Source organism: Barbatula barbatula (assembly GCF_947034865.1).
Source record: "Barbatula barbatula genome assembly, chromosome: 1".
Lineage (NCBI taxonomy): Eukaryota > Metazoa > Chordata > Actinopteri > Cypriniformes > Nemacheilidae > Barbatula > Barbatula barbatula.
The window spans coordinates 28,002,719-28,028,089 of record NC_136766.1 but is presented as its reverse complement, the minus strand read 5'-3'; the positions used below and the strand labels follow the sequence as shown (position 1 = coordinate 28,028,089).

Sequence of the window (25,371 nt, the reverse complement as noted above, 5' to 3'; positions counted from 1 at the left end):
TGTCCTCACAGACGCTGATGAATTATGTTACAGTCTCTGTGAGCTCGACCCTCGGTGGCAGCAGCTTAAAAAATACTCCAATCGGTGCAGTCGAAGCATGCTTTTAAGGCCCGCTCTGCTTTGTTGGTCCATCTCTTTACAGTCCTTACTACTGGATTAGCAGATTTAAGTTTAGGTCTGTATGTTGGGAAAAGATGAACCAGGCAGTGGTCAGAGAGTCCTAAAGCTGCTCCACCACTCGATTTTCCTGTTGATTGTGTTTCGCAATCCCCCTAAACAGCTAGAAGCCCGGCAAATGTAACAAACTGTCCGGGATGGCTTCATTCAGCCAGGTTTCCTTAAAACACAAGAGCAGCAGAGTTTGAATAATCCTTATTTTTCCATAAGAGCAGAAGAAGTTCATCCATTTTGTTGGGTAGAGAGCGGAGATTCGGCAAATGGATGCTTGGCAGCGCAGTTCTAAAGCCGCGCTGTTGGAGCTAAACGATTGTGCCAGCTCGCTTCCCACATTTGCACACGTCTTAAAGCGTTTGAGCAGCGCCGCTGCTCTGCCAACTACAATGTCCAGTAAAACATCAGAATAGTCAAAAACTGGTAAAACATTGCGAGGTGTGTACGGCCAAATGTTCAGCAGTTAATCCCTGGTGAAACTGATTGTATTAAATAAACATAAAAAATGTTGTGCCATTCTCCTGTTTGTGTGCATTAATAATAATAATAATAGTGATATCATGTCACTTTCGCCCTTAGGTATCGGCTGAAAGAAAGGGTGTAGGCTACTGTTGTGGCTTTGTATCAAGAGTGCCTCGAAGCGACAACCGGTCCACACTGGCTTAGGAGATAGACACGCTAACGAGGAGGCTACGCTGCGTTATGTTCTTCATAGGCATATTGAAGTAGTTGTTGCAAACGGACCACTCCTGCATCAACAATGTGATCTGTATATGGTTTCTCTGACGCACAAGTAGCAAAGTGTAGTGTAAAATGATCCCGCATGGTAATCTTTTGAGTTTAAAATCAAAAACAGTTGTAAACTTTGAAAACAAATAATATATTAAAGGTTCTGCCCTCATTGGCCTAAGCGCGCTATTGCACGATCAAAATGTTTACTGTTTCTTTTACTTATTGATATGTTAAGTTATAATTATAATATAATTATTATAATTTTTTATATTGAACTTCATTGTGTTTGCACTGTGGTGGAAAGGAGATTCTCCTTAAATCAAGATTTTTATTATATACTATAAAAGCTTACCCGTGACTAGGCACGTATTAAACTGTGGTTTTGGAACTTTTTAAAAACAATCAGACCGTTCAACAGTTTGCTCGTATAAGGACAGTGTAATAATAATAGTGTGTTCTTATAACTATCGTGCATATGCAGTCGCTTTAGACTGGCAGAAAAAGGCATCTCCAGAAGTTAGCTATAGTTGGCTAATTGTTAGACCTAATCGTCTTAAAAATGAAAACCTTACCGATGTATTACGCTCTGCTGACAAAGTTGCGCTAGCAAACTTGATTAATCTGCTTGGTCGAATGCATTTTCTGGATCATATTTGGGCTTGAACTCTGTACCTGTGACGTTATCAGCTGTCAATATGCTTTGAAGGCTGATGTTCCGAATATGGTATGGGGCGTTACTTTTCCGCCACATGCTTGAGGTATTCGGAATATCACAATGCACTGGCCAATCAGAGCACACAGCGCTTTTCACAACGATGAGCTTTGCTAAAAATCGTGACGTTTCAGAAAGGCAGGGAACAGAGGAACAACAGTAATGAACGATATGTAAAAAACTAATATTTTTTTTAACTGTAATCCGTGTAAACACACTGTACTACACCAAATACACACAATAATATTCATTTTAACCATCCAGTATGACCCCTTTAACATTTTTTAAACTGCTGGATTAAAATTTATTTCATGATTGGAAGATCATTTTCAGATCGCAAAATTAGCATGAGTAATGACACGCAGTAGTATACAATGGTCTTGTGTAGGATTGTGCCGGTAGTAAATTTTTATGCGGCTGTAATTGATGAAGTGTTTATTACGATATATGGTAGTATCCCAGTAATGCATTACAAAAATAAGTAGAAAACATAAGCCAATGTTAGTGTTATGAAACAAGTTTAAAAACGGTATCAAATACCAACCAATAATAAGAAATAAAGTACAGCTTATTGATATGGAATTGAATAGAACATATTTTACTCCATACTAGATTTTAGTAAGTGAACACATAATGGTGTTGATTAGGCTAAAGATGCCCACTTTGCAAGTTGAAAACATTAAATATTTCGTTTCATCTTAAACTTCAAATCAGAAATGTAATTCTGACATACTGCCATTTTATTTTTCATATTACGAGATGCAAACTTTATCATAGCTAGCGGACCAAGCTGACTCTTAAACTGTTTGTTGTCAAATTACACCTTACGCCTGCAGTGCTCCACGTTCCCCATTCTTCTACCAATAATAAGAAATAAAGTACAGCTTATTGATATGGAATTGAATAGAACATATTTTACTCCATACTAGATTTTAGTAAGTGAACACATAATGGTGTTGATTAGGCTAAAGATGCCCACTTTGCAAGTTGAAAACATTAAATATTTCGTTTCATCTTAAACTTCAAATCAGAAATGTAATTCTGACATACTGCCATTTTATTTTTCATATTACGAGATGCAAACTTTATCATAGCTAGCGGACCAAGCTGACTCTTAAACTGTTTGTTGTCAAATTACACCTTACGCCTGCAGTGCTCCACGTTCCCCATTCTTCTCCACGTGAGGCTGTTTACATCAGTGGACGACTGCGTGTGCGTTATTTAGTCCGGTCAAAGGAAAAGATAAGGCACATTTTCTTCTCTGTGATTTGACGTTCCCGCATAAACACATTTTCACTACCTTGGTGTACCATATTACCGAACACCAGCATATCTTGTGAATGTAAACATAAACTGTGTTTGACTGTTTGCAGCGATAAATGTTAATTTGGTAATTAGGGGTCAAACCACAAAGTGGTGTAGACACCTTTCGCTTCCGTTAGTTTTTCTATTATTATTCTGCATCTTCTTCTTCGCCCATAGAACATCCTGAACTTTTACCATGGCAAATATGGAGACTCTAATCCAATCTAATCCTCTAATCCAGTAACGTAATGAATGACACTTGAATGGGCTATGAAAATAAGACATAAGAAGTAATTTATATTCGTAAATGATTAGAAAAGTAAAAAACTATTAACTAAATCGAGCTTGAATGCAAAAGTTTTAAGTGAACTGAAGCTGACATCACAGAAAGGCATTGTCTGCTTCTAAATGCTGTTGTAAAGTTTGAAATTACTTTAATCAAGCAAAATACAAAGCACTTCAATGAACTCAAACTTTTAAAACACGTCTTTGTCAGTGTATCTGCAGCACATCCGCAACGATAGTGGAGAAGCGAGTGAGTTTCATGTCAAATAAACATGATAATATACTGACTCGAATGTTTATGTGTTGTTCTTTATATTATTACGTATTATTATGTGCAGTCTGCTCTATTTTGTTCGCTCTGAGTTTAAGTTAATTTTGTTCTGGACAAAACTCACATTTATCTTAAAATCCAAGATATTAGAGAAAAAATTATAACTATGCTGCATTCGACACCATTGACCACAGCACGCTCCTACATAGACTCGAAAATTATGTTGGCATTAATGGAATAGCTTTGAAATGGCTTAGATCTTATTTATCCAACCGTTTTCAACATGTAGCAAAAACAATGGTGTCATGCAAATCGCAAGTCCAGTATGGTGTACCACAGGGCTCAGTCTTAGGGCCTATGCTCTTCACATTATACATGCTACCTCTAGGAGATATAATAAAGCGACACAGAGTTAGCTTTCACTGTTATGCTGATGATAAGCAACTTTATATTTCCTCGAAGCCTCATGAAACACAGCAATTCCACTTATTGGACTGAAAACCGGCATTCGTAACAACCAAGAATACTGCTTAACTATTGACGGATCTTCCATATAACCGGTGAAATTTTTTAGTTTTATTTGATAGTACTTTGTCACTTCAGAACCAGGTTGCTAACACCTGTGAAATTGCGTTTGTCCATCTTAAAAATATATCTAAGCTACGTCATATCACCATCAGATGCAGAGAAGCTAATTCATGCCTTTATAACAAGACTAGATTATTGTAATTCACTATTAGGTGGTTGCCCTGCAGGCCTATTAAGAAAACTCCAACTGGTACACTTACCCACTTTCACCAACTTACAATTTGGTCACACCCTTTTTATATTGAAATCATAATGACCTTGTGACCTCAGTCACAAAATGTTTGATCGTCTAATCAATTCTCATGTAGTGTGTCTGTGAATTTGACGGCGGGCACGCCAAAATTGAAATGATGCTATATCTTCTCTAAACTTTCATGTATCGACAAGAAACTTAGTATGTCATCACAGTTATAACCTGAGGTAACAAACACAGTTTCGGGACAGCTCTACCTTGTGGTCCATTGATATAACAAATTGCTATTTTTGCTTATAACCTTTGAAAACGATGATTTCTTGATCCCTCATGCGGAAAATGCAGTATTTTACATACGCAATGGCAAACTTGGTAAGGTTCATCAAGGTCCAATTCTGAGACTATGAATATGTATATGTTTTGTCATATTCCACCATACTTCTTGTCTGCCATATTGAATCATATGCTAAACTTACTTTTTCGACTACTTTTTCAAAAACGTTATCAGATTTGCATGAAATTTGTATGAAGTATGTTGCATCTGGAGACAGTACTGACAAAAATGTTTTAAAAGATCATCAATTTTTGATTGATCGAATGGTCAATGAATTCTAAGGCGAGTTTTCCAAAGGTTCATAGGGATGTATTTTCATCACTTTTTTTGTCTATTGATACGAAACTTGGTATACATCAATCACTGGCACATCTTGTCTGCCTCCTAAAATCTGCGAATAAATTAAGTTTTATTTTAAAATATTATTTTAAAATCTCATATATTATAGTTAGTGTTATAATGTAACACTAACCTTTGTGGTGCAGCAGGTGTAGAGTCTACACAGGCCTTAAGGTGTATTTTACTTTTAGACCAGTGTTATGACTGGGTGTACGTCCAGCTGGTGGAATTGGCCAAGTAAATTTGTTGTTTAAAATGACCAAATTAATAAATGCATTGGATGTTAATGTTTGTTAATTAGTTGTCTTGATTTTTATTCTTGGATTTTCCTACAGGAATGTTTCTTTTACTCGCTGGTGTTTGACCCAGTACAGAAGACATTGCTGGCTGACCAGGGGGAAATAAGAGTTGGATCCAAATACCAGGCAGAGATTCCTGACAAAATGGGTGAAGGTTCGAACATTTCATATCTTAGCCTTAGTATAATAAGTAAAATTGTTTCTTTCTGATATATTCTTTACTTTCGCATCAACTGTATATGAACTTTGATACACTATTAAACTTCTCAAGTTCTGATGTAGTTACCATTTACAGACGTACTCAAATTTGTTGATACCCTTACAGTTCATTGAAATATTGCTTCATTTCTCCTGAAGAGTGATACAATTAAAAGCTATTGTATCATGTATACTTGCATGCCTTTGGTGTGTCAAGGAATAAAGCAAAGAAACTGTGGAAAGAGATGAATTATTGGTTATTCTAAAAAGATATTCTAAATTGGCCTGGACACATTTGTTGGTACCCCTTAGAAAAGATAAAACATAATTGGATTATAGTGATATTTAAAACTAATTAGTTTCTTTAATTAGTATCACATATCTCCAATATTGTAATCGGTCATTCAGCCTATTTAAACTGAGAAAAATAGTCACTGTGCCGTTTGGTATCATTGTGTGCCCCATACCGAACATGGATCAGAGAAAGCAAAGGATAGAGTTGTCTGAGGAGCTCAGAAAGAAAATAATAATGGTAAAGGTGAAGCCTACAAGACCATCTCCAAGCAGCTTGATGTTCCTGTGGCAGCAGTTGCAAATATTAAGAAGTTTAAGGTCCATGGAATTGTAGCCAACCTTCCTGGATACTGCTGCAAAAGGAAAATCGACCCCAAATTGAACTGTAGGATAGCTGTGAATGGTAAAAAAAAAAAAGCTGAACTCCAAAGTGAAGGTACATCAGTTTCTGATCGTGCCATCCGTCGCTTCATGACCAAAAGTGGGCTCCATGGAAAAAGACCCAGAAGGACTCCACTTTTGAAAGAAAAACATAAAAAGCCAGACTTGAATTTATTAAAATTCATATAGACTAGTAACATTCCTTCTGGTAGAATGTTCTTTGGACAGATGAGTCAAAACTGGAGCTTTTTGGCAAGTCACATCAGCTCTATGTTCACAGACGAAAAACACCACACCTACAGTGAAACATGGAGTAGGTTCGGTTACGTTTTGGGGCTGCTTTGCTGCATCTGGCACAGGGTGCCTTTAATCTTTGCAGGGCACAATAAAATCTCAAGACTATCAAGGCATTCTGGAGTGAAACGTGCGGCCCCATGTCAGAAAGCTCTGTCTTAGTCGCAGGTCATGGTCCACCAACAGGATAATGACCCAAAACACACCTCTAAAATCACCCAAGAATGAATAGGAACAAAACATTGGACTCTTCTGAAGGCCTTCTAGGAGTCCTGATCTGAATCCTATCGAACATCTATTGAAAGGGCTGGAACTTGCAGTCTGGAGAAGGCACCCATCAAACTTGAGACAGCTGGAGCAGTTTGCTCAGGAAGAGTGGGCCAAACTACCTGTTAACAGGTGCAGAAGTCTCATTGATAGCGACAGAAAACGTTTGCTTCCAGTGATTGCCTCTAAAGGTTGTGCAACAAAATATTAGGTTAACCCTTAACCCATAATTTTTGTCTGTGACATTTTCATTTGTTGTGTTATTTACAATATTATTTTTAATTTAAAATCAGATTTTAAACAACATAATTTAAACAGCAAAGTCTGACTTATATTAAATATGTAGTAAACAATGGTGGATCCCAATTACTTTAGTCAGTTTCAAGTTATTTCACAGAACATTCTTCGTGTTTTGTGCAGGGGTACCAACAAATTTGAGCACGTCTATATTAGGGACATTTTGTATTTTTAGCCTTTAATGTTTGACATGTCTTTCTGGATAGATCCACCTACAAAAAAAATATAATTGGTCCAAAATCCAGCTTTAAAGAACTGATTATCTGAGATGCTAATTAATCACTGTCATGTCGTTCCATAAACATAAGTCCTTTGTATGTTGTTTAAAATCTGTGTTAGCTTGTAAACACAGTGCACAAGTGACAAAGCTTGCGTGAAAATATAAAGCTGCAGAAGAAGCGCAAAATCCCACATTTGAACACAAGAATTATGATTGTGTATATAAATCAACAGTTTTGAGGGGAAATAACACTTCTGAGGTTGCTCGCTCGCACGGTTGACTACACTCGTCAACAATTGCTATTGGCTGCTGCCATTGTTTTAGAACATCCATTGTGATTGATTGGTGTTATTGTTGGCCCCACAGATTGATGGCAGGCATCTGTTTTAAAGGAATTAAGGTGTTTCCAACAGGATTTTGTATGACTTGTGGCACTGGATGACCTCACATGCTGATTAGCATATTTGTGACATCATTGCTTTGTGTTTGAGTTCAGACTAGTGTGGGTACTTCTGTTTTGCTTCTACTCTCAGAACTACTCTCACAAACTGTAAAACAAATAAATGGACAATAAAGCTGTCCTCATTTCTTATTTTGTTTCTGTTGTCAGACTTTAAACTATTGTAAAATAGTGACTAAAACCCCACAATCCTAGATGCCTACCAGAATTTACTGCTTTAATCCTGATTAAACTGCTTGAATCCTGATAAATAACCACAACATCATCTATCGAAACCACCATACGCTTGAACAGTGCAAGGCTGGGATAATATATCGTGCGATTCTTATGGTCTCAGATCCTCAATGAATTACTTTTAAAAGCAGGCACATCCCAAAGCCTGAGGGGCGTTCTTGCGCAGAGACTTCAGATATGGGAAACAGAAGAATGATTTACACAAATAGTTCCAGGAAATTACAATGAGTCGTTTATAACGTCAAACATTATTATTATAGATATACTTTATTATCATGAAAATACCTGAAAAGGTGTATAGAACAGGGATATAATATGACCAATCTCGTAGTGATTTTAGAATCGATTTAATGTATAATTAGTGTGAATAGCGATATATATCACCCAACCCTACTTTATGCATTGATTTTGGCTTAGATGGCAAGAGACGGTCCTGCTCTGGGAAACCCCAAACATGCGCTTGTGGGGCACTACTGGTTACATATTCTAACTAAATGAAAGCTTGTGTTTATCCAAAAGTTGCTAGTTTTATCACTATGGGCATTTTCCAAAAGTCTTTTACTGTATTGAAGGGCATTTGGTACACCTGAATCCCTTTGCGAAGGGCCCTTTCAGAAGTCCGTTAAAGTATGTGTTCATGCCATGGTCACTTCAAGGAAGTGAGTTCCGTTTGTGATTACATGATCTTGGATTAAGAGTTCTCGGATTACGAGTTCACAAGGTGCATTTTGAAGCAAATATGGTGCAGGATTTTGACGTTACCTAAATGCAAGTACAATAGTTTGTATTTGTTTTACACTATTTTTGTCAGTGATAATTGTGATTTAGGATGGTTTAAATATAGTATGATAGTGTAGTTTATAGGAACGTATGTTTAATATGTTCAGACGGAAGGAGGTGGTTCACAGCGCGTGATTGCTATGTGCTTCAGTGATTCTCTATTGATGAATATTGCACATGTTAGAATATACTGAGGACAGGTTGAGAGACGTGAGTGGGTGTGGATTCAGTGCAGACAGTGGACACACCCCCAGTTTTTGAGAACAGAGAATACTGCAAATCTTTTCAAGATTTTGATAACTTAGTTTATTTACTTAAAGGGATAGTTCACTCAATTTAACTTCTGTCATACTTTACTCACCCTCAGGTTGTTTTAAACCTATATGCATTTCTTTGTTCTGTTAAACACAAAGAAGAAAGATATCATCCTCTACCATAGTAGGACAAAAAAAGTTTTGGCCACAAAGTGAGATATTTTAAAGAATTGATGAACACAAATAGTTCTGGGGCACCTTTGACTACCATTTATTTTTTTTAATTTTGCGCACCTTTACTGAATAAAACTTTCAGTATATAAAGCCTATATGAATCTTTTTATCTGTAAGTTTAATTACTAAAATCAAAGTTATCAAAACGACAATAAAAGCTGTTGAGATCATTTGCAAGCAGATTTATAGGTATCCTTTAAAGACCAATAACAGAGATTCAAAGTCTTACCCGGTCTGTAAGGACAGGAGACATACTGCTGGAATGTTTTTAGAGTCTGTTTAAGAGAAACATGATAAAAGTCCCCAAGGTTTAAATTTGGTGTGTCCGGTGAGATCGACTGCAGTCTCTGTACTACATTAAAGATGGTACTAGAGGCAGAGTCCGCCTTCGGGTGAATGTACACTGTCGTTATAAAGAGTTGTGGAAACTAGCGGGGTAGATCGAAAGGGCCCAATGATACAGATAAAAGTTCCACATTTTCTGTACAGATGCAGTATAATTTATTAACATATAAACATACCCCTCCTCCACCTGTTTTATCCGTTACCGCTACCAGCTCATCCAGACGAAAGTGAGCTTCAAATCCATCTATGGACAAATCAGTCTCCTGGTCACACTCTGTGAACCACGTTTCAGTAAATGCCATGATGCAACAGTTCCTAAAATCCTTCTGGTAATGAACATTTCCTTGAAGTTCGTCCTCCTTATTCCTCAAGGATTGTACATTACCCATAATAATCAAGTGCAGAGGAAACCGGTCGAGCAACTGCTTCCTCTAGCGTGAAACAATAAATACAAGGAAAGCCCAAAAGCCACCAGGGGACGATCAAAGAGCCTGCAGCTTCACTTTTCAGGATGTTTGAGGGACCCCTGAGTGTGACTAGGTTTAAACTTCGGCAAACTTTGCTTCAAGACACCAAATTGTTTTTTACTTTAAAGAATTAAAGCATAAAGCACATATTCGCCTCTGATTGTTGTACATCTTGTGTTAGGTGCGATGTCACAAAAACTAATGTGAGCACTGAGTTGCGGTCCTGACACTGCAGCCTGCGGTAAGATCACTCCTTTTATTCTTGTTTATATCGGATGTTATATCTAAGCATTACTAGTCAGTTTAGGTATATACAATTTTACAAAATATTTAAATCACCTACAAGCAAATGGGGCAGTAATTTACTAAGAATACACTTGATAATTCATATAAAGACAGACGATCTAGAAAAAAGATGCCTGCCATCAATTTAAAATAGGCCAACAACAGCCAATCACAACGGAAGTTCCAAAATAATGGCAGTGACAACGGCCAATAGCATTTGTCTGCAGTGGTAGCCGGCAAATAGCATTTGTTGACAATGGTAACGCCCTGCCCTCCAAGTGCCAAAACTCCAAATGACTAAATGATAAGGAGTCCCAGCTCGCATTCTGCCTAGACTCTGGAGTGTTATTTCCCCTCATAATTGTAGATTTTTGTTCAATCATATTCTTTGTTTTCGAGGGTGGTATTTGTGATTTCTGTGGCTTTATATTATTTGTGGTCTAGCGGTCAGAGCGTTGGGCTTGCGATCAGAAGGTTGCCGGTTCAAATCTCAACCCCTGATTTCTCTGCAGTAATGTGCCAATGTAAAAAACTACTTGTAAGTCGCTTTGGATAAAAGCGTCTGCCAAATGAATAAATGTAAATGTTTACATTAGTCTCACTTCAATTTGCTTAATAAGCTGATAAAGGTAAGGTCATAAATACATGTAAATGTAAAATGGTTTTCTTTTATGAGGGAAAGCACATAAACGTCAATACCCGCTCGGCAGAGGTAGTTTTTTTGCCCGTTACTCGGATTTTGCGCTGCATGTAAACGCAGTTACTTGTTTTCGCTCAGTTTTGTTTATGTGCGCATGTCTGCCAGCGCAATAGGAAAAGTCCCAAATGGAGGTAAAAGTCCACTCTCGAATCATGCATTTGATGTAGGCAAAATGAAAATTATTGTTGCATATGCGGGTTCTGCGGACATGAGAAGAGATATAAAATTACAGCATCTGACCAATTTCCCGCAGCATTTTTTTATCACTAAACAGATTATCGATGGTGAGGTCACTGTATATAAGTCTCAAAATTCCATGTAAACAAGTTTTTCTGCGTAGCTAGTTGCATGTAAACACGTGAAAACGGGTTTCTTTTATAAGCAGATTTTTGATAGATATACGTTTATTTTGTGCATGTAAATGTTTTAAAACATGTTTTTAAATTGTAAAGTTAAAAAATAAAAGAGTTAGAGAGGCTGAAGTACATTGAAAAAAAAATTTTGTTGCATTTAGGGCTCTAGAGTTTCGTGCGACAAAGAAAAATCTTAGGTTGCACCAGTTCGACCAGCCGTTCGAGGAAAAAGTGTAAAAAATAGTGAAGGACAAACCCCATCTGATTGGCCATGGTACAGATATTCCTGTACGTGTTTGTACGTTTGGAAATGCGTGTGCTGCAGTCAGACAGAGAGTGGTGAGTAGCCTAGGCCCGTCAGATAATGAGAGTGGATGTAGAAGATGAGAGATGAAAAGAACGATTGATAACTTTTTCGTTATGAATGTTAAATTAATGCCTTCTCTTTTCAAAAATCACAAGCAATGCTCTGACACGGAGCCATGAACTGCCCAGGTAAAACCGATTATATAATGCACTGCATTTACTATAAAGTGTGTCGGTATAGCCGGCAACATTGCATTTGTGACTGGTTCTAATACATTAAGAATTGAAATGCTTAAAAAGCACAATGCATCTATAAAACACATTGAATGCCGCGATAAATTAACTGCCCTAGTGTCCCCTCTTCCCGCTGCCTTTCAGCGGCAGGGAGCAGCAAACAGATAATCAGACGAGGCCGAGATGATGATCAAGTTTAATGTTGCCTACAATATTGCAAAAGAAGAACTTCCCTTCACTTAGTTCAAGTCCGAAATAATTCTAATTAAGAAAAATGGCTTATTTACCCGACGTACAGCAATGATGTCGCATGGGCCCAATTTATAGGAGTCATCGCAGATACATTGAAAAAAAGACATCTGTGCAAATTGCTAAGAGTGAGTACATGGCATTCCAAATCGACAGAGACACAGATATCGCCACAAAGGAATGCGTCATTGTGTAGTCGTATCTTGTGGAGAGGAAGACCTGTGAATATACTGATTGGATACATTAGGGTCAATCATGCCTAAGGTCAGCCATGTCATGTAGCCTATGTCAGTAATATGCCTACTGTCTCGTTACTGCATTAACCATATAAAATAATCTTATTATTGAAAATGGACAAAAGAAAATAGAATCAAGAGCTTTATGTTGACCAGATTGTTAGGTAATCATTTACAAGTCAATATTGCCTATATGGACAGCGATTAAAAAAAGTAAACTTGTAAAACGGTGTTTAAATGCGATGCGGTCAAAAAATTAGGGTGCACCTAACTTTTGTGCTGGTGCACCTAAGAAAAAAGCAACTAGTGCAAAAAGCTAGTCTAGAGCCCTGTGCATAACACCTTTATATCATTAACAAATATTAATGATAAATATGTCTGAGGTGTGCAGAAATGCAATGATACCAAAGCCACATGTCTAAAGATGTTATGTTTCGTGAGCAACAGGTGCGCGTCAGGGGTAGCTCACTTGTGATCCTGGTGGTGGTCCTGTGAGCAATAAAAAAAATGCCACACGCAGAAGTCCTCTTCTTATTGGTCACACATTTTGTTTGTTATTTTTACCATTACCATTGCTGGAGCATATATTTAGCAAAACCTAGACCATATACTGGAACTATACCCTTAGACCTTTTAAACGATGTATCGTTTGTTAATCTTATTAAAGTTATTAGATAGCAATCTATATAGACAATGTAAGCAGATTATAATGGTGACGTAAATTCAGCACACGAACGGGTTAAAGTATTCCATGTGACTACAGTCAACCTTAATATTATCAAGTAACAAATTTATTCAAGTCTCCAGCGTGTCTTCACAAGAGCACACACATGTCGTGTGCTCGGTCGGGTAAATGTGTGTTGGGAGCTGATATGGAATTGTTGAAAAAAGTGGTTTTACAAAAAGTGAGAGTGAGAGTAGTAGTTGCTGTATATAAGGGGTAAGAAAGCTCTTTGACTTCATCCAAAATATCTTAATTTGTTTTCCAAAGATGAGCGAAGGTCTTATGGTTGTGGAACGACACGAGGGTAAGATATTAATGACAGAAATGTTCATTCTTCTCTGAACTATCCCGAAATGTATATATTGTTTTCTGATTACCAGTGGTTTTATTATGTCATAAGATCTAGTTTACAGAGATGACTGAATAATAACTTGACAATCAAAATGTATGTGTTTACACCTATATAGAATTGTCTTGCTGCTTTTTTGTAATTGAAGGAACTTCCAAATAATTATTTTAACAACTAAAGGTTGATTACTGATTTCTTTGTCTCTTCAGGGGAATCAGATATTCGAGCGCAGGAGAAGCTTGAGACAAAGGTTTGGGATCCAAATAACCAGCTGAACGATGCTCAGATAGACCAGTTCCTGGTAGTGGCACGGTTAGTAAACAGACCATTAAGTGCTGTACTGGAGTTCCAATCTGTAATTCGTGAAGGAATATTAGATTTAGGGTTAATAGTAGGGCTGTCAAGCATTTACAATTTTTTATCTGGCTGACAAATGACTTCCAAAAGAAAATTTTTAAGCCATTATTACAAAAAGACATTACAAGCATAGCTTTAGAAATATTTTATTTTAATAAAACGGCCACAAGTTTTGTTTCTGAGAAGCTGAATTAATTTTAGGATTTAGTTAGTATATTGTAATAGTCCAAACAGTTTGGTTACCAACATTCTAAAGAAATATCATCCTTTCCCCAAATAAAATCATACAGGTTTGAAACGACATGTTATAATAGTTACTATTGATGTGCAAACTATCCCCAAACTATATTTCATTATAATATTAAGGGGCGAAGACCCTATTGTATTACATCTGAGTTGACCTCTCTCTATATAGAGTAACTTTCATGAACGGTGTAGAGATAGGGCAGTTTGTAGTGTTAGACAAAATAATTTAATAAATACAAATACCTTAAAGCAGGGTCTGGGAACCTTTTTTCACTGAAGAGCCATTCTTCCTGTTTTGGTTCATTTATTTTGACAAAAGAGCCATTGCAAAAACTTATATTTTATATGATAAAAAGCATTTTAAAGTATTCAAATATTCATAGTATTCAAATAACTCGATTAAGGTCCACAGCTAAAGGAAATTACTTCCATTACAACTTACAGGTTTACATTAGGCCTCCATTAAATTTAACTATTATATCCAACATATATCATGGGGTGGGATTCATTTGGTCCCTCATGATTAGATCGAAACATCGCATTTGAGCTCAGAGTCAGACCATTGTTGGCACTTTTGCTTACTAGACTTTGAACTGTTGAACTGAGTGCTCAATAAAGCCATTCTCATGGACATTTTCTGTTGTCAGACATTAAAACAAGTGTATAATAGTGTGGCTCTTTTCCACACTAACCTCAGCTTAGACAGCTTATGCACACTAACATCTAGGCCATCTAGTGCAACACCTTCTGCCCCCTTGTTATCTGATGTTCTCTGTGAGCATCGCGCCGCACTCAGGTTTGCTGAGAGACAGTGGCTCAAATCTAAAGAACCTTCTGACCTCTGTCTGTATCAGTCTCTCCTCTCATCTTTCTCTGCTGATGTCTACTCTGCAAAAACTCAGTACTACCACACTAAGATCAACAACTCTCCTGACTCTCGTACTCTCTTTAAAACCTTATCTGCTCTTCTTTTCCCGCCTGCCCCCTCACCTCCATCGGACTTAACAGCTGATGATCAGTTCTCGCCGCCACACATGCTCGCTCCACTCTTTCTCTCTCCTATCTGAAGATGACGTTTCCAAGGTCATGTCTTTTAACCACCCAACTACCTGCCCACCAGATCCCATCCCCACTCATCTCCTCCAGGCCTTCTCTCCATCGGTTGTTCCTCCTCTGACACACATTATGAACTCGTCTCTCACCACAAGGGATGGGTATCGTTAAGGTTTTAACGGTATTCCTACTTTTATCGATACCACTTATCGATAAGGTACTCTTATCTGTACTTTTTGTTGTGCTTTTTTATGAAAGACAAAACTAAAGCTGGAGTTGTTTTCACTATTTAAAACATTCTTTACTGACCTAACATCTTAATTCCTCACTACAAATTCATTTTTAGATAAGCTCTGCTTTATAATTTCTTAAGCATAATTTATTATTATTCATCCATTTTAAATGCAGTACTGTGAAAGCATTTTAAATTTTTAAGATTTATTTAGGCTACGGCTGATTTATATGTAGGCAATTTTTTTTTATGTGATGTGTGTTTATTAAATTACTACATACTAATTTAAAGAAACCTTATGCAATGTTTATGTCGGTGTTATTTAGGAAGACTGCTAGGCTAGCATACGTACCTGAGGACGTGGATGATGAACTATTAGCTAGGCAGTCGAAAACTTAGCATTTTTCTGTCTGCACATAATGCACATTAGAAAGACGTTTCCGGTCTTAAAAGCAAAAATCTTGTTGCACTTGTTTCAACGAGCATTGTCTGCATCCACTCGAGTGAAATGTAACCAGACTTTAGACGTTTGATTCTCTCCGCCATCATCACTCTATTAAGCGCGAGCTTTCGTGTTATGTGCTTGCACGCTCTCGTGTTGTGTGCGCACGAGCTCTGTGTAGTGTGGGACAGACGGACATTTCGTGTGCGAGATTGAGAATAACGATAATGCAGGTAAATCTCTTTAATATTATCGCAAATTAGAAATGGTTTGTCAGTGAAAATATGCTAGGTAACGTTTATTTAGCAATAATAAATAGGAAATGTTTTTCTTAATTTCTCCAGTACCGACAGCAGAACCGTAAACGTCAGAGCTTACCGATACTTCGGTCTTTCACAATTTAGCCCCCGAACCGATAAAGTACCGGGTTTCGGTACCCATCCCTACTCACCACTGGTACATTTCCCACAGTCTTCAAAGAGGCCCGTATTACCCAACTACTGAAGAAACCCACTCTTAATCCTACACTGTTAGAGAACTATATACCGGTATCTCTCCTCCCCTTCATTGCCAAAAGTCCAGAGTATGTTGTATGTAACCAGCTCTCCTCATTTCTCGCCGAACAACCTCATGGACAGCAAGCAGTCTGGTTTCAAGAGCTACAATGGTCATTGCACCAATACTGCGCTGCTCTCGGTCATTGAAGCTTTGAGACTGGCAAGAGTCGCCTATAACTCATCTGTACTTATCCTACTGGATCTATCTGCACCGTTGACACCGTTAACCACCATATACTCTTGTCGACCCTCAAGGCTATGGCGTCTCTTGAATGGTGCTACAATGGTTCAGGTCTTGCCTCTCAGGAAGGTCACCTTAGAGATCTCTGAGTCCAAATATCTTGATACAGGGGTGCCTCAGGGCTTGGACCATTGCTCTTTTCTGAATACATGACATCCTTAGGCTCTGTAATATGGAAACATGGCTTTCCTATCCCTGCTATGCAGATGATACACAACTCCACCTTTCATTTCAGCCATCTATTTTTGTACGCATTTCAGCATGCCTGAGCGACATTTCGCTCTGGATGAAGGCCCTCAGCTGCAGCTGAACCTTGCAAAAACAGAACTGCTTGTAATCCCGGCCGACACAAAGATTTATCACAACTTCTCCATTCAACTGGGCTCATCAACCATCACATCTTCCATAATGGCCAGAAACCTGGGAGTGGTGATCAATGATCAGCTAAACTTCACGGATCAGGTTGCTAGCTGTAGATTCATCCTCTCCAATATTAGGAAAAATTAGACCTTTACTATCTGAGCATGCTACGCAAGTCCTAGTCCGGGCTCTTGTTCTGTCCAGACTGGACTATTGCAATGTGCTAATGGCTGGACTTCCATCTTGCACAACCAAACCTCTACATATGATCCGGAATGCAGCGGTAAGAGTGGTCTTCAATGAACCAAAGAGAGCTCCTCACTCCTCTCTTCATTAAGTTACACTGGTTCCCTATAGTCGCTTGCATCAAATTCAAGACTCTACTCCAGGCCTACAAGACCACCACCCGTTCGGCACCCCCTTATATTAATTTGCTAATGCAGACTTATGTATCCGCCAGTTCCTTACGCTCTGTAAACGAATGACGTCTTGTGTTGCCATCCCAAAAGGGAAAAAATCTCTGGATGGGTTCCACATTTTTGGAATGGTCTGCCCGCTGCTACAAGATCAGCAGATTCTGTAGCCATCTTAAAGAATCGTCTGAAAGCACATCTCTTCCGTCAGCACCTGACCTATCATGTCTGATTTCAATCTCTTTTCTACTAGTTATTCTCACGGCATAAAATAAAACTAATTAGTGCCACATGTTAAACGGCAGTCACTTTCACGAATTGAAACATCCTCTGACAAAATCATCATATACATAAGTGAGGTGATTTAGGCAATATTACTGAATTTGCCTCGTGCAGCGTGTGTGAGCTGGCTAACAAACTGTACATATTTATACAAGTATGATCATGTTCCTTAGTCTAAATGGCTTAGGAAAACACCATACAGGCTTAGGAAAATGCCATATTACACTCATCGAAAATTCAGCTATGGTGAATTGAACTGTTTCTCCCTGCTGCTCACTGCACAGAGTAGATTCAGAGAAGGACCATCCTGAATTTTATTTTGTTTATATTTTATTTCATTACAACGAAGGCTGAATGATTTCTCTTTCGCTACTGCTCGTATATGCTCCGCAGTTTCCAGGTGTGCGCTCTCTAAACAGGACCTGGTACTGCACCTCACTTACGGTTGACTTCTGCCTTTTTTTGTTCAGATGACATTGCGTTATTATATTTACTTGTAACATTTAAAATAGATTTTTACATTTGTGAATCGATTTGAATGGCTAGAAGACTGAATCTTTTTTTTTCTCCCACCCCTAATTTATCAATTTAAAGGTCAGGACAGGTCTGGACTTATGAGGTCTGGACAGTTCGGCTCAATCGCTTCTGTCATTCCTTTTTGTTGCAGTCTGAAGTAAACTGAAACATTTACACACTGCTAAATTCAGTTTACCAGAGTGATAACTGCATTCTACTTTCAAATTAACCCCCCGAAAAATGCAGATGACAACAGCATTTACCAAACTATACGCTTGTGTACGGAACCAAACTTAATTACTTAATTAATGTTCACACTGTCAAGTCAATACTGATTTTTGAGCTGTGGTGCTCTCTTATATTGTACAATATCTGATTTGGTTTCTATGGCAATGACAGGGAGCGTTGATCTTCCTGCGTCGCCGTACAGATCGATCCCTGCATGACATCGCAATACTGCTATGTGTGTCGCTCTCACAGTAGCTGCAAGGTCTGACTATGACCCAGCATAGGATCGCATCTTCTGTGCTTTAACTCACAGCCTGTGAGAACGGTAAAAAAAAGCAGCATGTGTACCGCACACACCCGAAGATGATTCTCAAATGAATGTGTTTTCAAACATTTGTCACGTACTGAATGTTTAGGCACTTTGTCTCGTAAATGCACGTAGTTATTTACTCAGACTGAGCTTTGCACTGGATGATACAAAAAATTATAAAGTAATATAACCAAAAATCACCGCATATAGCATGTACGGCACAGACTTTCGGAACTTGTCATTCTCTGTACTGAAAGCAAGCATCCACGTCAGAAGGACAGAGAAAGAGTGCACTGAAAAAAGATGGGACTTTTGACTGTTAAATGGTAAGATGCTTTAATGCATTCCTCCTTTACATGCGGTAAATAAAGTAACTTTATTGTGAGTAATGAACTTTCTGTTTCTAAAATATAATGAATTATTATAGAGTTGTTTTGAAAATAGCTTTGAGGTGAGATCTGGTCTAGTAAGTAGTCATTGTTATGTGATGTTTAAGGAAACTGTCCATTAAGTTTACTATTTGTGGCTTGTGTTTTGAAAATATGTTCCCCTACATTTCAGACATTTTGCCTAAAAACATTTATTTTGCACATTATTCTGACTTTGATCTGGCTCATTTAATTTTTTTTTATTAATTGTAAAGGTATATTCTGTTTTATTAATGTCAAATTAATGTTTGATTGATTTTTGGTGCATCAATGTTGCGCTGTACCCTTAACCACCTTGTGTCGTCCCGCACACACAAACAGACACAAGCGTGCGATTCAACTATCAGTTAACTATACGCAGGACGTGACAATTCTGATTCGACTATGGAAATCCTTAGTCGAGGACACCCCTAGAATTTTTTGTTGTTCATTATTTTGTAATACCAAATGCAAAGTAAAACGACTTGTAAGATGTTAATTCAAATATTTTATGTGTATTTTAGAGCTGTTGGCACCTTTGCCCGTGCACTTGACTGCAGCAGTTCCATCCGCCAGCCTAGTCTGCACATGAGTGCAGCTGCAGCATCTAGGGACATCACACTGGTGAGGCAGAGCGCATGTGGACACACAGTTTTCTCTTTACACGCACATCTGACATTAATACTGTTCTGTCCATCTGTAGTTCCACGCCATGGACACTCTGCAGAAGAACGGCTATGACCTTGCCAAGGCCATGTCCACACTGGTGCCGCAGGGCGGCCCGGTGCTGTGCAGAGATGAGATGGAAGAGTGGAGTGCATCAGAAGCCATGCTGTTTGAGGAGGCTCTGGAAAAATATGGCAAGGACTTCAATGATATCCGCCAAGATTTTGTAAGTATTGGAAAATAAAACCTTGCCATTTACTTGCAGAAAGTTACACAAAAGGCTTTTTTTTGCGTGAGCTAACACATGCAGACACGATGTCTTTAAATGTTTGATATGCAGATGCAGATTGAAACAGCCCTTGCATCGTTTAAATATAACATGAGTTTTACTTTAGTACCCAGAAGTTATTCATGGTATTTGTTGTAAAAATCAATTTTCTAAAAAAAGATTACTGCTTTTTGACTATAATAAACCATGGTACATTTTTCTCAGGGGTTATATGAATGATCTGGCTGTTATTTTTTTTCTTTAAAACACTGTTTATGAATATGTAAGGAATATAATCATGGCTAACCATGCATTAAAGGAATTGAATGCACGACAAAAAGGCCAAGAACCACCTGACGGGTTGTTGCCTGTGCAAAGTGTATTAAATCCTTTAATGCATGGCTAGCTGTGGATTATTATTCTACTTATACCTGCAAAATTTGCAGGCAGAATCAATAAAAACATCAACTGATACCCAACCCTTATATTCGGGCATTGTTTTTGTTGTTATCGTGCAGTTACCCTGGAAGTCCTTAGCTAGTGTGGTCCAGTTCTACTACATGTGGAAGACTACTGACCGTTACATCCAGCAGGTATGACAATTTTTCAATTTCATTTTTAATACCAAAATAAACATTGTTTGAACAGTCCCTTTGAATGTCAAAACCATCATCTGGACAATTTTAATAAAATATTTTGTTTATTTTTAGAAACGACTAAAGGCAGCTGAGGCAGACAGTAAACTGAAACAGGTGTACATCCCTACCTAGTGAGTTCTTAGTGTCACTGCACTTCCAAAGAATACATATTTTTGAACAAAGTAGTATTATGTGCTATACTGGCACCCTTGGTAAATATTAGTAAAGAAGGATGTGAAAAAAATATCTTTATTGTTAACACCTTTGTTCTCTTGCTTAAAATATTAAGAAAACGCATGTACTCTCCTTGAAAACAAACAATTGCAATTATAACACAGTGTAATCAAAAGATTTTTTGTCAAATATATGTTTGCCACATTTATTTGCATCCTTCTGGCCAACACTTTGTGCTGCTTTTCTTGGCCAAGAGGGCAGCTCTGAATCTTCTCCTATAAGTTGATTTAAAATGATTGATTTATGATTTAAAAAACACGTCAATAAAACAGAAAAACATAGGGCATATATTCTAAACACATAGCGACGGCATTCCAACACACTGCCTGGCACCATCTTGAAATTTGCCAATAGATTAAACAATTGTTAAACTAGTTGTTAGTTTAAGCCCTAGTACAAGTATTTATTGTGTTTGAAATAAAACGCTAGTTCGGCACACTGTACACAACAAAGCTAAAATACCTTTCTTACAAGGCTTAAGGTTTAATAGATTTAAATGAATATCAGGTTTTTTACCAAACATAAATGGTATGTTTGTCAGTGCTTTATCTCCTATACAAACCTGAAACAAATTTTGTCTGCTATATTTCTGTCTGTCAGCACCAAGCCTAACCCCAATCAGATCATGGCCCCTGGTAACAAACCTGGCATTAATGGAGCTGCTGGGTATCAGAAAGGCCTCAGCTGTGAAAGCTGCCACAGTGAGTGAAGTCACTACCCTGTGGCTCATGTTCATTTACACGCTTAAATTTTCTTGTGCCCTATAATGAATTGATTCATCTGTTTGACTGTTGCTTCTCCAGCTGCCCAGTCTCAGCAGTGGTATGCATGGGGCCCGCCCAACATGCAGTGCAGACTCTGTTCATCCTGCTGGATTTACTGGAAGAAGTATGGTGGTCTTAAGACCCCCACCCAACTAGAGGGTGCTACAAGGGCCGGCTCAGTATGTGAATCCTATTTTCTTTGGTGTCTTGAATGTTAACTGTTTCAGAGTAGTACGTTTTCATGCACGCAGAAGCCATAGAGCGGCTTTTTCCACATTTTCTAAATTTGCTAGTTTATCAACCAAATGTAAAATAAACCTGATCTGAACAAAGTTTTCGTATTTCCTCGAATAGGATGCAGCTCCACGTGGTCACATGACCCGCCAGGAAGTGCAAGGCATGTCCCCCTTCACCAGCAGTGCTGGAAGAGCAAAACTTCTGGCTAAAAACCGGCAGACCTTCATCCTGCAGACTACCAAACTCACTCGAATCGCTCGTCGGGTGTGCCAGGACATCCTGCAGTCTCGCAGAGCAGCCCGTCGCCCGTATGCTTCCATTAATGCCAATGCTGTCAAAGCAGAGTGTAAGCAGACCCTATAACATTTATTCATAATCATTCTTGGGCATTTTGCATGTAAAGAGGCTAAATTGAGGCCTATTTTGTTTTACAGTTATTTTTGCATAATAGCAAATTTGTCCTCCCGGAGCATTTGTTGACTGTCTTTTTTCTCTCTTAGGTATGATAAGACTTCCTAAAGCAGCAAAGAGTGGTATCAAATACCGCACTGTTCCTCGGCCATCCCTCATAAATATAGTAAAAGAATTAGGTAATGCATCCACATGTAGGCATTGATAGATTGATCGGTTACACTTTATTTTATGGTGTTACAGGTTACGTGTATTTACTGTAGTATGTACTATGAATTTTGCATAATTTGAAGTAACTAACCCTAACCATATAGTAAGTACATTTATTTAATTAAAAATCCTCAGGACATAATTATATAGGCGTTTAATTGGACGCCCGCAACTGAGCCCCATTTAACTTCCTGATTTGTGTTTGGCTAGTGTCTCATAAAATCTAACTATTTATATTAAATTAAATTTATGTTAATAGTAATTTATTGTAGCTTATTTTATTGTATAATACTTGTATTGAATAAACCTTTTGTTGAATTTTGTTGTATGTTCATTTGATTAAATAAACCATTTGTTCAATGGGTCCTGTAGTTTTAATGCATTTAAACAAACCTAAAATCTAAATTCAAAATATTGGAGAGACAAGTTACGGTTCCTTTAGGTTTCTTTTAATTTATATCCGAAATAATCTACAGACACTCTATTGTTTGTCAATGTCTACCAGAAGTTAAGCTGGGCTCACAAAAGTGCGCATGCGCAGTAACATTTGTTTATTTTGTTAAGATGAAACCATCTATAATTACGCAGTAACACAAGACACCTCAAATAAAGTGCAAGCTATTGATCTTTACTGTTGATCGATCAAAAAGTGAACGGATCACCAGGTTTAACAAGTCTCAATATGACCTGTTAACAATTTAGCATTGGGTTAGTTTATATTGAAACACTTTCAGTGACTTACCTTGTAACTTGGTTTTCTCTTCGTAAAACATTTTTTAATAATAAAAGAATATTTAAATTGAAAGGGGTTTGTTGTGTTCTATAGCTGTTCAAGCTCCCTTGAAACTGAAAGCCCCTCGAGGTGCTCCAACTCCTATCAACCGTAACCAGGGCAACCAGCCACGAAGTGCATCTGCCCTGCTGGGCAAGAGGCCCTATGATAATGTGAGTATTACAACTATGTTTCATGGAAAGATAAATGAACCTTTTCACAGGTAAAATCTAAGAACTGTCTTTGGCTGCAGGTCATTGGAGGTCATTCTTTCTCCACTAATGGAAGACCATTTACATCAGGGATTAGAGCAGCCAACCAGTCAGTCATTAAGAGGCAGAAGGTCAGTCAAGGAGATGCACCAAATCCAGTGGTGTTTGTGGCTACAAAAGAAACAAGGTATGTTCCAGGTAACTCACATTTATATTTGAAGTCACATATCTTGGTTTATTCCTGAGGCTGATTTTATGTTTGGGTTTATAGAGCCATGAGGAAACACCTCACTCAGGGAGAGATGAGGCGGGCAGCCAGAAAACCACACCTCCCAGTTAGGGCCAAACTTCCACTGCCACCCCGGCCCCTTCCTGTACCCATTTTACCCTCCAGCACAAGCGAGCCAATAGTGTTGGAGGACTAAACAATGTTCCGATAAAATATCCTTTGCAAGAGCATGTTAAATCCAGCGATCATCAGCTGTTCTTCTCTGTTCCTTGTCTTTGGTTATCACCTACACAAGAACACACTTAAATCCACAGAATATTATATACTACATACTCCTACACCAGCAAACACAAGACTTCATTCTTTTTACTCCTAGTGTTATACTTCGTTTAAATTTCTCCAGTCCCTATCATTTTAATGCAAGTAATTCATTTAAAGCTGATTGTTCATTCATAAATGGTGACAAAGCACACTTTATTTTCCTCCAGTTCTGTATTAATTTTGTAAAAATATTAACAGGATTATCCAACAGTGTGATATGTATCAATGGAGGGGTTTAAATTGTGTAAGGGAGCCTACACTTTTGGTAACACTGTTCTTAATTTCTAAAGCATGGAATATGGGCAGTTCTCTGTTTCGTAATAATGATTGCAATTTTTTAACCAGTACATGTGACTATAGTCTTTAAGGCTCAGCAGAATTGCTCATCATGAAGAGCAATAAAAAAATTTCCCTAAATAATTCTTTTTGTAAAACACATTTAGTTTTTTGGATCCCAAATCTTACAATGTATCTCCTAACGTCAGTGATACTAAGGTCTTGTAGGGTTCAACCTGAAAGGCTGTGTTAGTATAAAAATTGTTGAAAAAGGCTTCTAATTTTGTAGGTTTTGAAAGATGTTCATATGACTGTAAGGCAAATGTAAGTTTGAGAAGCCCATGAGGTGTCACAATTTGTTTTCCTGTTGTGTGCCTCAGATCTATTCTTTTCCTTACATGACATCCTGAACAAACCCAAGAAAGTTTGTTTTTCACATTTACTTTTCCATAAAATGTTCACATCTGTTTTTTAAAGGTCTTTGTTTCGAGTAAATCAAAATGTTATCCTAAAGGCAACTGGGAAGATAATGTTAGTGATTGTAGATAATAAAATGATAGGAATTCAGTGACAGTGGTAAAGATCATGTTTTTGATTATATTTTGTAGTAGTGACTCAACTATAGGCTGATATTAATGCATATTCTCCCCACCACCCTTTTTTGTTGTAAATGTTGGCTGATGTCTAGAGCTGAACAGTTGAATTTTTCGACAGATTTCCTGGCTTGAAATTTGTTATTTCAATTTTTATTGTAAATCCTGCCCTATTTAGGGGTTTTGTAATGTTTTGTAATGCACTGCATATTAAAGACACAAATAAATGTTAACCTGTCCCATTTTAAGCATCACCAGTTTTTTTATGAAGAGGGTTTATGCCCCTAAAATGTTTCGGCAAAACATTAACAAAAACATTTTTCCATGATGGGAATAGGGTGGGTATGGTTAGATGCAAAGGTGTGGAAGATTTCCGTTTTGTGTATCAAAATTTTTTTAATTCACAACTGAATCCTTTCTCCAAAACTTTTTTTAAACTCCAGTGTCTGTATCCTTAATGTATCTTGTGATAAGAAAATGAATAAAGATTTTTGTTTGTGATCATA

At 37.8% G+C, this 25,371-nt stretch overlaps 1 protein-coding gene across 1 annotated transcript in view; it reads left to right on the top strand.

Moving 5' to 3' along the window:
* Positions 1 to 25,371, top strand: part of mta2 (metastasis associated 1 family, member 2) — a 53,665-nt gene extending 28,294 nt beyond the window's left edge. The window contains exons 6-18 of the mRNA XM_079464946.1: positions 5,266 to 5,383; positions 13,600 to 13,702; positions 19,559 to 19,658; positions 19,738 to 19,926; positions 20,487 to 20,561; positions 20,679 to 20,737; positions 21,441 to 21,541; positions 21,644 to 21,783; positions 21,959 to 22,187; positions 22,342 to 22,431; positions 23,289 to 23,407; positions 23,488 to 23,633; positions 23,718 to 25,371. Of these exons, the coding sequence (XP_079321072.1) occupies positions 5,266 to 5,383; positions 13,600 to 13,702; positions 19,559 to 19,658; positions 19,738 to 19,926; positions 20,487 to 20,561; positions 20,679 to 20,737; positions 21,441 to 21,541; positions 21,644 to 21,783; positions 21,959 to 22,187; positions 22,342 to 22,431; positions 23,289 to 23,407; positions 23,488 to 23,633; positions 23,718 to 23,871 (1,623 nt within the window). The 3' untranslated portion in view covers positions 23,872 to 25,371. The remainder of the gene's footprint in view (positions 1 to 5,265; positions 5,384 to 13,599; positions 13,703 to 19,558; positions 19,659 to 19,737; positions 19,927 to 20,486; positions 20,562 to 20,678; positions 20,738 to 21,440; positions 21,542 to 21,643; positions 21,784 to 21,958; positions 22,188 to 22,341; positions 22,432 to 23,288; positions 23,408 to 23,487; positions 23,634 to 23,717) is intronic.